This window comes from Penicillium taxi (genome assembly GCF_028828555.1).
Source record: "Penicillium taxi strain IBT 34144 chromosome Unknown utg000006l_segment0_segment0, whole genome shotgun sequence".
Classification (NCBI taxonomy): Eukaryota; Fungi; Ascomycota; class Eurotiomycetes; order Eurotiales; family Aspergillaceae; genus Penicillium; species Penicillium taxi.
This window is the reverse complement of record NW_026643208.1, coordinates 2379962-2392626: the sequence shown is the minus strand read 5'-3', so window position 1 is coordinate 2392626 and position 12665 is coordinate 2379962. Positions and strand designations below refer to the sequence as shown.

The 12665-nt window shown below is 46.7% G+C and overlaps 3 protein-coding genes across 3 annotated transcripts; 2 read left to right on the top strand and 1 right to left on the bottom strand.

Annotated features, from left to right (window-relative positions):
• Nucleotides 1–972: 972 nt before the first annotated feature.
• fphA (putative sensor histidine kinase/response regulator) lies at nucleotides 973–5280 on the top strand (the record flags this gene model as incomplete). Its single annotated transcript, XM_057212633.1, has 2 exons — nucleotides 973–4929; nucleotides 4981–5280. 2 exons carry the CDS (start codon nucleotides 973–975, stop codon nucleotides 5278–5280), a joined length of 4257 nt encoding a protein of 1418 aa, XP_057059496.1.
• A 961-nt stretch (nucleotides 5281–6241) lies between these two features.
• On the bottom strand, nucleotides 6242–7234 carry N7495_009981 (uncharacterized protein; the record flags this gene model as incomplete). The annotated part of the gene is made up of 1 exon (XM_057212632.1): nucleotides 6242–7234. The coding sequence occupies one exon, from the start codon at nucleotides 7232–7234 to the stop codon at nucleotides 6242–6244; it is 993 nt and encodes a 330-aa protein (XP_057059495.1).
• A 1455-nt stretch (nucleotides 7235–8689) lies between these two features.
• N7495_009980 (uncharacterized protein) lies at nucleotides 8690–9975 on the top strand (the record flags this gene model as incomplete). The annotated part of the gene is made up of 3 exons (XM_057212631.1): nucleotides 8690–8713; nucleotides 8763–8998; nucleotides 9057–9975. 3 exons carry the CDS (start codon nucleotides 8690–8692, stop codon nucleotides 9973–9975), a joined length of 1179 nt encoding a protein of 392 aa, XP_057059494.1.
• Nucleotides 9976–12665: the final 2690 nt, after the last annotated feature.

Sequence of the window (12665 nt, the reverse complement as noted above, 5' to 3'; positions counted from 1 at the left end):
TTCTTACACCTTGATCTTATTGTAATTTTACTTATATCTGTAATTATCCCTACCAAACGACTTACATCAGTCTTATATAGTGTGTTAATTGATTATGATTCGGAAATTGACGACTTCATTCCCGAACCATCCATTATCTTCTTCGATGGTCCTTGAACTATATCATAGTTTACCTACGACGTATATATTCTATTCATCCCCACAATTACGACGCCACCACAATGTCATAGTGCATTTGTACCTGATGGTTCTATATCGTCTATGATGTCAGACTCAAGCTGCGCCACTTAATCAGTTTATGTCAGCGGAAGAAGTCTACGGTACCTGCAAAATTAGATTTTACCCGCATATTTCCCATTTGTCTCGGTACCAAGTACACACAGATTCATTTCCTTGTTCTCCACGATTCATTCAGTCAGTGCTCGATGATTAGTGGGTTCTTTAGGCTTGTCGCGTTTACCATCCAATAAGAGGACTGGAATACTCTCGGTCCCGATCATTTGTCTAGAGCCAGTGAGAGCCTGGGCTGAATCTTTTCCAGTCTCGATTCGCTCGATTCGCTCTAGTCGCCTGCCCCTCCTCGGCACCTTTTTTCTCCAGATCTGAACAACCTCACTTTCGAAAGGAGTCGAAATCGAGAGTCTTATCTTGGTTGCTGAATCCTTTTTCCTTCTCCACTATCCCTTTACCTACTCTGCATTTCCTTTCATACGCCGTTCTCTTTATAGGTCGGGTCGCCAAGCACAAATCACCCAAGTTACAAAAGCACAACTGCTTTATGGAATGCATCGATTCGACTTAGCATTCCACACTGAGCCTGTTCTCGAGCGATAAATCTTTCACCTGCTTTAAATAAAAGAGTACTTCGATTTGTGGACCTCGGTCTCCCGGATCTCTTTCCCCCACCCCACAGTCTCCATGCCTAGGACGCGATCGGGCTTTTAGAATATTCAAATCTCTTCTCTGCGCCAAATGGATTCAACGAGCTCTGAAAACTCCCGACCAGGTTCGCCAAAGAAGAGGTCGAACAGCGATGCAACTCCATTATCCACACAGTCGACCGAGGACCACCCCGAGAGCAGAGACCGGTCTCAGACCATCCCACTGAATGAGGATCAACGGCCACACCCCGCAGGATTTGACAGTACCGATCGAGTGTTTCCGATTCGATCTGTGGTCTCAATAGACCCAACAGCGGGCCAGTCATCATCACAAGTGCGGAGTGCAATGTCCCCTACTCGCTTCTCCCGCGAAGGAGCAAGGCAGTGGTCATTTATTAACCAACAAACCTGGGACTCAATAAAATCTCGACCTCAACCCCAATGCTCTTCACCACCGCAAGAAATCCTGCAATCGACATCTCCGATCGATATCGCATCCCCAGAGGCGGATGCCAACAATGATGAGACAGAGCTAGGCACACAAACCATGGCAGCTCAATTGGCCCAGGCTTCACAAACCCCAAGCGACAGTAATTCCGGCTCCGGATCCACGGCGCATCCAAGACGGACCGACGAGGCCTACAGGCACGTCACTGCTCGGTTCAAACATATCACTACTGAGGCTGGTCATGCCGTTGTAACAGGAAGAGATGGCGACTCCTTTCAGTATTGTGAGGATGAGCCGATTCATATTCCAGGTGCAATTCAGTCTTTCGGCGTGATAATTGCCCTCCGAGAGGAGTCTCCCGATCACATGGTGGTTCGGGTGGTCAGTGAAAACTCGGCACAGCTCATGGGGTACACCCCGAAGCAGCTGTTTGAGTTGGATAACTTTTGCGAGATTCTAACCGAAGAGCAGATGGAAATACTCCTGGACCATATCGACTTTGTCCGCGATGATGCGTATGACCCTTGTGTGGACGGTCCCGAGGTTTTTGCGCTGTCCATCACAACGCCTACGGGGGAACAGCTTCGTTTTTGGTGTGCAACTCACGTTAGCCCCTCTCAAAAGGATGTGATTATTTGCGAGCTCGAATTAGAACATGATGAAGTTAATCCACTAAACGTCGCGGGGGATGGTTTACCGACCACTCCAGTGGAAACATTGGGCAGCGTCATGCCAACTCCGGAAGAATTTGCTGCGAGTACCGTCAACATCAGTCAGCCTTTACGTGTTCTGCGAAATGCGCGGCGAAGGAGAGGCGATGCAGCTGCGATGGAGGTGTTTAGCATTTTAAGCCAGATTCAAGAACAATTGGGGCGAGCGAACGATCTTGATGTGTTACTCAATATCACAGCGGGTCTGGTCAAGGAACTGACGGGCTTCCATCGGGTGCTGGTTTATCAATTCGATACCAGCTACAACGGCCTAGTCGTCGCAGAATTGGCCGACCCCAAAATGTCTATCGACCTATACAGGGGCCTACATTTCCCCGCGTCCGATATTCCAGCGCAGGCTCGTGAGCTTTACAAAATCAACAAGGTCCGACTATTATATGATCGAGATCATCTCACATCTCGACTTGTCTGCAAGACATTGGATGACCTGGAGACTCCGTTAGATATGACTCACGCTTACTTGCGAGCGATGTCTCCCATTCATATCAAATATTTGGGGTTTATGCAGGTTCGTTCGTCGATGTCTATCAGTATCACCGCATTTAACGATCTTTGGGGCTTGATCTCGTGTCACTCTTATGGATCGGCTGGAATGCGTGTCTCGTTCCCGATTAGAAAGATATGTCGTCTACTTGGCGATACCGTGTCTCGGAACATTGAGCGGCTTTCTTACGCATCTCGTCTCCAAGCACGGAAATTAATTAATACCATTCCTACGGAAGCCAATCCTGCCGGATATATCATCGCGTCTTCTGATGACTTACTTCAACTCTTCGACTCCGACTATGGCGCCCTGTCGATCCGAGATGAAACCAAAATTCTTGGCGACAACACTCACTCTCAGGAAGTTCTTGCACTGCTAGAGTTCATTCGTATGCGACAGATAAACACCGTCATTACTTCTCATGATATCACTCAAGACTTTCCAGACCTACACTACCCTCCTGGGTTCAAGGTAATCTCAGGATTACTCTATGTCCCCTTGTCGGCCGGTGGAAGAGACTTTATTATCTTTTTCCGTAAAGGCCAGCTCACAGAGATCAGATGGGCCGGTAATCCATACAAGATTCAAAAGCAAAAAGAAACCGCTGGATACCTGGAACCTCGCAACAGTTTCAAGGCCTGGCGTGAGACTGTCTTGAGTCAATCACGTGAATGGTCTGAATCTGACGTCGAAACGGCTGCCGTTCTTTGTCTGGTCTATGGTAAATTCATCAAAGTATGGAGGCAGAAGGAGGCTGCGATGCAGAACTCTCAACTTACACGCTTGCTGCTCGCTAATAGCGCCCACGAGGTCCGCACACCTTTGAACGCAATTATCAACTATCTTGAGATTGCACTAGAGGGTACTCTTGACAACGAGACTCGCGAAAGCTTGACCAAGTCGCACTCTGCATCGAAATCCCTTATATATGTTATCAATGATCTTCTAGATTTGACCAATTTAGAAAAGGGACAGTCGCTCATCAAAGACGAGTCGTTTGATCTCAAATCTACGTTTGAAGAAGCTTGTGACATGCTTGCTGGCGAGGCCAAACGAAAACACATATCATACACAGTCAACGCACAGCCCGGAATTCCACCCAGGGTTCTTGGTGACCAGCGTCGTGTGCGACAGGTCTTTACCAACGTTATTTCAAATGCGATTCAGCAGACTGCCTCAGGTGCAGTGACTGTCGAAATGTGGCGGTCAGCTTCTCAAACGCTTGCAGGCCACGTTGCAATGGAAATAGTGGTGGTTGATACAGGAGCCGGCATGTCTAAGACGAAGTTGGAGTCGCTTTTCCACGAGCTCGAACAGGTTTCCACCGATGACAACTCATATCCAGATGAGGATGAGCTCGACGAGTCGTTGGACTCTTCACGGACTCAGCAGAAACGCGTACTGGGTCTCGGACTTGCATTGGTTGCTAGAATCGTGTATAACATGCAAGGCCAGCTTGGAGTCAGATCCGAAGAGGGTAAAGGCAGTCGTGTCAAAATTCTTCTGCAGTTTCGGTTACCAAACGGTGCTTCAACTGAAACACCAGATGACGCTACGGTCCCTGGTCATGTCCCTAAGGCCCAACCTCCTACGATTTCTGATGGTGAATTTACCTTCACGCGTGCTCCTATGGACGCCCGTGAGTCTCGACGCCGGAGTTTCGATAGCCTCTATAGTGGTGGCAGTTCACACAGTGGTCGCAGCCAGGCTGATCGACTGATTAGTGCCATGCAGGAACCTCCTCTCTACAGGCGGAGTGAGCGAGCTGGCAGTAGGAGCTCGGACAGAAAGAAAATTCACTTCTCTGCCGGTTCCCATAGTTCCCATACGATGTCTGCTGTAGGGTCGGGAAGGTCGACAAAGTCAAATGTATCGCCAGCTTTGAGTCAAAAAGCATTATCTACGTCCTCAAATGATCATCGCGCCAGTCTTTATGCTGTCACTCATACTCCGCCGGTAACACTCCAACCAATGCTCGACCCATCTGCTCCTGGGCTGGAGAATGTTACCGACTCTGGTGTCCCAATGGGAGCTGTTCGACTTTCGGAACAAGCTGTCAATTCTCCCTTATCTAAGATGAGAGAAGGATTTTCTTACTTTCCTCCCATGCCTGTTGGGGCTGCCCCAACCACCACCGAGACAGATGGCTCCGAGGTCATCTCCTCAATTGGCGAGGCCTCGACAGAATCCGCTCCAACCGCGTTTGACAAGACCCATTCGTTGAATATCCTCGTGGCTGAGGATGATCCAATAAACAGCAAGATCCTACACAAACGTCTCACCAAGGTTGGCCATATTGTGGATCTTACTGGGAATGGCGAAGCCTGCGCCAATAGGTTTATCTTACAGAGCAATTCTTTTGACGTGGTCTTGATGGATATTCAGGTAAGCGACATCTAGTCTAAAGATCGAGACCATCTACTAACACTCCTTTAGATGCCAATTGCAAATGGAATGGAAGCTACTGAAATGATTCGTGAGTTTGAATCCAAATCTGGAGAAGAATGTCTATCCGAAAAGGCCAAGACCAATTCACGCGTTCCGATCTTCGCCGTCTCAGCGTCCTTGCGGGAATCTGAGAAACAAAACTACATCGATACTGGATTTGATGGCTGGGTTATGAAACCGATCAGCTTTACTCGCTTGAACTTCCTCCTGAGAGGCATCAGCGATGCAGAGGCTAAGAGTGAGGCTACATACACGCCGGGACAATGGGAGAATGGTGGATGGTTCTGATTCACACCGTTCAGTCTCCACCTTCCACTCAATTCCAATGAAAATTCTTCGCTAAAGAACGTCACAACTGTCCCCATCTCTGCACAGCACGGGCATGACAGCTTCGTTTTGATTTTATGCTGCATGTTCACGCAACATACCCAATTTTTAGTTTCCATTTTCACACTATGCTATGAGCACGATACACGACTATTTTCTCTTACATTTTTCACGGCTTCGGTGTTTTGGATGACGACTCTCTATTTGTTACTGCACGGTCTTACCAGGTCTATACACGATTGATACCATGGCATCTGACTAGGCGTTCTAAATCGTTTTTATTATGTGGTTTTTGCCACTTGTTGGGAAATTATACGAATACCCATCTTGTTATGTCTTTTTTTCTTTATCTGCTACCTTGATACAGGAGTAGATATGGTTCTGTAATATATTCATAATACATAGGTTCGGATCAGAGCATCCAGTTACTAGTTTCGATTACTTGGAATTGTGTATTTCTGACAGCTGTGATCAATTCTAAGCTTGTGTAGCACATTGAACTAACTTTGGAATATTGAAGCAGGGGTATATCCCGGTGCCAAAGACCCTACCCTACCTATCTGCTGTAAGTAGATTATACAAAGATCTGACTTGACCTTAGTAGCTACTTACATAGTTCAATTACATGAATAGGTTATCTTCAGCAGAGCGGTGATTATGTTTATCGATGTAGGGCTGTGGTTAATATTGAAGCAGGGATACTAAAAAGCATCTATTGACTGAATGAAGAAAAATTTAAACTACTCATCTATGGACTGTAAAAAAGAAAACCACTGTAGAGAATTATTCTTGCAAAACAGAACACAAGTCCACCCAAACAAGATTTCCACCCGGTAAAAACATGATAATCCATCTTTGAATCGCTAACCACTCTATTCTTGTATTCTCCTCTCAACCTCCCCATCTTGGCAATTTCAAAGACTCAACAAGGGCTGTCACCGTCATAGATGGTGTTTTGGGGGATTTCTAGAGGCACATATGTCTTCGCCCGCGAAAGAACGCTATTGGCCGAAGATGTCTCGCGTAGCGCCTGGTGAAACTCGTACGTGCTGTTCTGAACTGATTCCCGCTGAGGAGCTTGGACGACAAAGACTGGGGAATCTTGCAGTGTTGCAGGATGGGCTGAATAGTTGCCCGACGAAAATGTATCGAATATATTCAAATCACTGGACCGGGTTACTAGGTCGGTTGATAACTGACATGTACATTGTCGGGGACCTGTCAGCGAAGTCAATTTTCTAAGTACAGAAAATTCGATTTTCAGCTTTATGGTATAGACCACTGTTTTGAGGCTGACTTCTAGCGTGTGGTATTGATATTCCATGAACAATAAGAGAGCGTTTAATATCAAAACCACTGCATTGACAATTATCAGATGCCAGTGTACCCTGCGATATGCGCGGCCGCGGACTTGCTGTAGTGGTTTGAGAGCTCGGCATGACTCGTAAATGTAGATGATGCTGATGATACTTTCTTGGATACAGAACCCGCATAGTTGGATACGATCGTATATTTTGGCTGCTCGACTGAAACGGGTGTTTCCGAGATTAACAAAGAGGAATAGTATTGTCATTGGGATTTGGAGGACGATGAAGTTGAAGATAATCATCCATAACACCCAGCGTAGGCGCCGCATGTCCAACACAACCAGGTGAAGACGAGAGTATTGTACCACTGCTTGTCCGGTTACCATGCAGTACCAACCGATGATAAAAGGTACGCACACGGGCAGAATCGATGATCCGGTAATATAGCGAATTGCGGCTGGGACGGCGTGAAAGAAGATTCCCCACGACGCAACCTGCATGGTCCAGAAGTAAAGCCCATTGTATTTGTTGAAATAGGTGAGTGCAGTGACTCCGATTGCCGCGGCACTGAAGCTGCTGACCGAGAAACTACACAGATTTTGCACCATAATTATGTTTTTTAGGAGAAATTCACTCACCCCCGAGGGCACGGTAATCATCACAGTGTCCATGAGGGGAGACTGACAAGAAGGTTGAAGAAAAGATTCAAAAACATCTCGATTTCGAGATGTATAGAGGAAATGAAGAGTCTGGATGAAAAGAGATCGGCATAATACATCTTTATGAGTCTGTGATCCCTCTATTATAGCGTCAACGGTTGTGTATACATGTCAATCCCAGAACCAAGATCTTAAAGCCCAGATCTAGAGTCGGCCCAAGCGGGCTAAGTTTGGAGCGATGATCTGGGCTGCAACGGTGCTGCTTTCATGCTGCTTGTCTATTTTTGATAAGCGCATAGACTAACGATTGGATCGCCCAATAGGACTTATCCCCGAGGTGGATCCCAATTAGATTGTCAGCTCAACATCTAGTCGTGACGACAATATCTCCCCCAAGTATATTGGATGAGCACAGATGATCGTCCCGAAAGTCGAAGTCACATATCGGGAGACGTGAAACAGATGTAATAGAAGAAATATACGCGAGGTATTGGCAGCTACTGGTTAGGAGATAATTCACCTGGTTCGGAGAAGTTGACTGCGAAGCTATCGCGGGAATTAGGCAGGGATCAATGAGGTCGCTTGATCTGTGAAACAAAGAAACCCTTGTCGCGGATTGAACACCCGGTCAAGTGGCTTTGCCCACAGTGTCGATCAAGGCCTATGGCTCCTCTGTTTATCTGGAAACACGATGGGCGGCGTCTGTCTAGTTACTGCTAGACAGACTCGTCATATGCTCAGATGCTACCCAGGTGGAATGAACTCCATATCCCATGCTCGTACTCTGATCCCTGCTATAGTCAGTTAGAATAAATTTGGAATTGCCTAGAGTTAGCTAGCGAGCTGTGAGTGTTATGACAAGGAGAGAGATGAGATGAGATGTGGAAACTGATATCATCTGCAATAGGACTAGAAAGGATGGTGAGATGCAAATCAGGTAAGTATCAACACTGATCGAACATCATTTTCTTCTCTTCTCGAGATCTGCAGTTCATCTATATCGCATAGGATCACTCGGTTAATCTTGTAGCCTAGCGGAATCCATTCAATGTTCTCCTAACTCCTGACTCCTGACTCCTGACTCTTGACTCTTGACTTCCACTGGTTATGTGAACTGTTTATTTTAGGAAGTCAGAAAGAACATATACTATGAGGACTGTCAATCAATGAAGAGTAATTTTGTGATGAGTGGTAGTTCTCAATATTGAACACGGTGTCTAGGTATCTACCTGAAATAAAGATCGTAATGAGTCCAGATCCACATGAAAAGGGGAAAAGAGAGTGGCTAGCTTTAGTTTCAGTTAGTGGCTCACTACAAAAATAGAATGTGGTCCGTGCTTTCAAGGCCACCAAAGCTCCCGCAGTTTCCAACCTTGATTTGACATTTTTCAATGTTTACACACGATGGTGTCTTTCTGGCCCTGGAAGGTAGACTTTTACTTCCTTTTGATTCTAATCGCGTGCTAATCTATCCTAGGGCGATGACAACTCCCCTGCCTCCTTCGAAAAAGCACTGGCTAGCTTGTACACTCGAATCGCTGAAGCCACCACGCGCCTAGACCAACAACGCTCAAAGTCGCGGCGCTTCAAGGCTCTTTGGACACTCTACTCGACATTCGCTTACCTTTTCTACTCGATCGGCATCGCCCTGGTGCTAGGATGGAAGAGCTGGGGTTTTAAGGAGTACGCCGCGATCTCCGGCGGTCCGGTGCTGTAAGTGGCCGCAGTACCCTACGGTGGCGCGGCTTGAAACTGATGTCTTTATGAACAGTATCTACGGTGTACGCACGCTAGGTGCTCTCTTTTTCGACTACCGTATCTCTAGAACCCAGCGTGGCCTGAACGAACTGCAGAAACAGCGCGATGACACGATCGAGAAGCTCAAAGTCGCCACCAAATACAACTCTACGCAGCAGCTGCTTGAGAAGTATGGTGGTGAATCTCCTTCAAAGACTCCCAGCCCGAAACCACTCGAGAAGCGTAAGCTGGTAATGCCCCAGCAACCTGTAGGCCGAACAGGGCTGTCTCCTCCTCCCACCGCGAACATTCGACGAGCTCCAAGCCAGCAATTCTACGGGCTGGAAAACACTCCTTCTCGTTCTCCTGCCTATCAGACTCCTATTGAACCACAACAACAACAACAACCACACTCTCTTTCACCCCACGCTCCTTCTCCCCCTATCTCACAACCACAGACCGACGAACCCGGCTTTGCACCAAATGCTTTCCCCACCTCGGCACCGCAAGAACAACCAAATTGGTACGACCGTCTTTTGGATGTCTTACTCGGCGAGGATGAAACACAGCCCCGGAACCGCATGGCTATGATCTGTCACAGCTGTCGCTTGGTGAATGGTCAAGCCCCGCCAGGCATTAACACGCTCCAGGAGCTTGGCCGCTGGCGATGCGGCGGTTGTCAAGCGTGGAATGGTGTTGAAAGCGAGACCACCAAGCTGCTGTCAAGCTTGCGCCATAATCGGAGCCAGAGCCAAGGTAAAGATGTGTGTACGCATAGCCCGGTTATGGATGCGCAGTCTGATGGCCCGGATGACGGGGCCATGGTTGAATCTAGTGATGGTGAACAAAGTGCCGAGCGTGAGTCCGAGTCTGAGGTCGAGGCTCAATCTGATCAGCCTGAAGAGGCCAAACCTGAACTACGGCGTTCAAAGCGAGGCAAGAGCGCGCAGTAGACAACTCCTTTCACTCATTTCTCAGCAAGTACTTCCTGCTAATAACCATTTTTACATTCATTAATTTTCCCGGTAATTCTTCTTCTTCCATTGGTCAACTAGGTGTTTCTGATTCTACAAATGGTGGACTCTTGTTATCCAAGTCTTGATTCCACCTCACCGAGCCTCAACCCTCTACAGAATCCCTTATTCCCCTTGTATTCCGTGGTCATTTTCCTCCAGGCGAGGACTTCTTCAAATTTCCTGCCCAGGTGGGTTCAGCAATGGACTCCTTCGCCGTATGACCAGTAGGTAACCTCTCGATAAAAGGGATTGAAAAGAGTTACAAGGTTGGTAGATTCTAATAACATTTGATATTGGTGAATCGATCTCATGCCTTTCCTTTGCTGTCTTCGATATCAGGACGCTACAATATCCCCCGCTTTATACAAGTGGGTTATCCCGCGTTCTGTAAGTACGACTCCTCCTAGCCTTGAAATCTATATGCTCTATCTCTCCCTAATAATTTCGATGCGACAAATATTGATCAACAGAGATATTGCAAGACGTCACGCTTACTACGCAGCCGCGACAGGTATACACAATAGCAGAAAAATAGATATTTTGGGACTTTTTTGCCTTGAAATACGGCAGTATCTCCTTCGCTAGACAGGGTATCCTTGGGGTACGGATATTATCAACCTAATAGGAACTAAGAAACAATCAGTATAGAGTAAAGTATTTCACCACTGAACGGGTCACACTACTGAACGGGTCACCCCACCAATTTTACGCGTCAGTCTGGTGTTTCCATTTTCAACTACCCACCATGCCCCCCTAAATGCTCTATATGTCCAAGACAAACAGGATCAGGAGAATAGGGTCTTATTAGCTTACCAAGCTTACAAGAATGGCGATATATCATCAATGCGTAAAGCTGCAGCTATGTTTAATATACCATTTTCAACCCTCCAACGCCGCCATTCTGGTGTCCAATTTCGTCTTGAAACACACCCACCGCAGTCTAAACTGACTGAATCTGAAGAGGATTCATTACTTCAATGGGTCGTCTCTCTAGATGATCGCGGCTGTGCTCCTAGAACTAAAGATGTTGGTAGAATGGCTAATATCCTACTCGCCGACCGCGGAACCAACCCTCCTCTTACGATCGGTAAAAACTGGGTTACTAGGTTTGCGACGCGTTTACCTGAACTTAAGACGACCTATTCAACACCGCGCGATTTTACACGTGCGCGTCAAGAGGACTATAATGTGATCAATAATTGGTTCAAACTGGTTGAAAACACGATCGCAAAATATGGTATCACCACCGACGATATCTATAATTTTGACGAGACTGGGTTTGCGATGGGACGATGTGCGACCGCGAGAGTGGTTACTAGAGCTGGTTATTATGGTAAACGCGCAAAAAAACAGCCTGGTAACCGGGAATGGGTTACTGTGATAGAGTGTTTAGGCGCGTCTAGTTACGCACCTCCACCCTGTATTATCTTTAAGGGTAAGGTGATGATGCAGAGCTGGTTTGCTCCTGATCTAGGTTTACCACCTAATTGGCGTCTTGAGATTAGTCCTAATGGCTGGACATCAAATCAAATAGGGCTCCGTTGGCTTGAAAAGCTCTTTATACCTGCTACTGCTCGTACTAAAGGACGGTATCGCCTTCTGATCTTAGATGGCCATGGTAGCCATTTAACACCTGATTTCGACAAAATCTGCCAGGAGCATGATATTATACCATTATGTATGCCTGCGCATGCGTCTCATCTTCTTCAACCTCTTGATGTTGGGTGTTTTGCGGTGTTAAAACGCTCTTATTCTCGGCTGGTTGAGTCTAGAGTAGAGCTTGGTTTTTCCCACATTAGTAAAGGAGATTTCCTAGAGATATATCCTACTGCGCGTATTGAAGCATTTGCATCTGCTTCTAATGCGTTTGCTGCAACTGGAATCGTGCCACTTGACCCTACTAGGGTGTTAAAAAAGCTTACTATGCGCGTCGATACACCACCACCACCACCCTCTATAGGAAGCGATTCAAGTCGAAATTGGACACCTAAGACGCCTAGGACGCAGAAAGATTTACGACGTCAACACCAAGCTATATTACGCACTGTATCTCGAACGCCACCAACACCATCTAAGAGAGCATTAGACCAGATAGTAAAGGGTGCAAATTACCTATATCAAGAGAATGCTCTCTTACGCCTGGAAAACAGAGATTTACGCGCCGCCCATGAGAAAAAGAAAAAACAAAAAGAACGTCCGAATCGTCAATTAACAGTAGTAGGGGGTCTTACAATTCAGGAGGGATTAGACCTGGTTGACGCGTCGAATGGTGGCCCTAAACTTAATGATGCCAATTTACAAGAGGGCCAGGCGCCTGTAAGGGCGCCTGTAACCCAACGCCGGTGTGGGATATGTAAGACACCTGGACATAGGAGGGAAACCTGTCCTAGTAGGCCCATTCAGTAGTTTTTTTTTACTATATTACATAGTAAATAATGGAGTTATTGGGATTCATAAAAATAAGTGGGTCAAACTGACCCGTTCAGTAGTGTGACCCGTTCAGTGGTGAAATACTTTACCTGCATGTATAACTAAATCAGAACACAGCTCGGCTGACGGGTACTTTTCATACAGTCCTAATGCGGCTAGCGTATAATGGACCTCAATTGACGGTGACTAACTAGAGT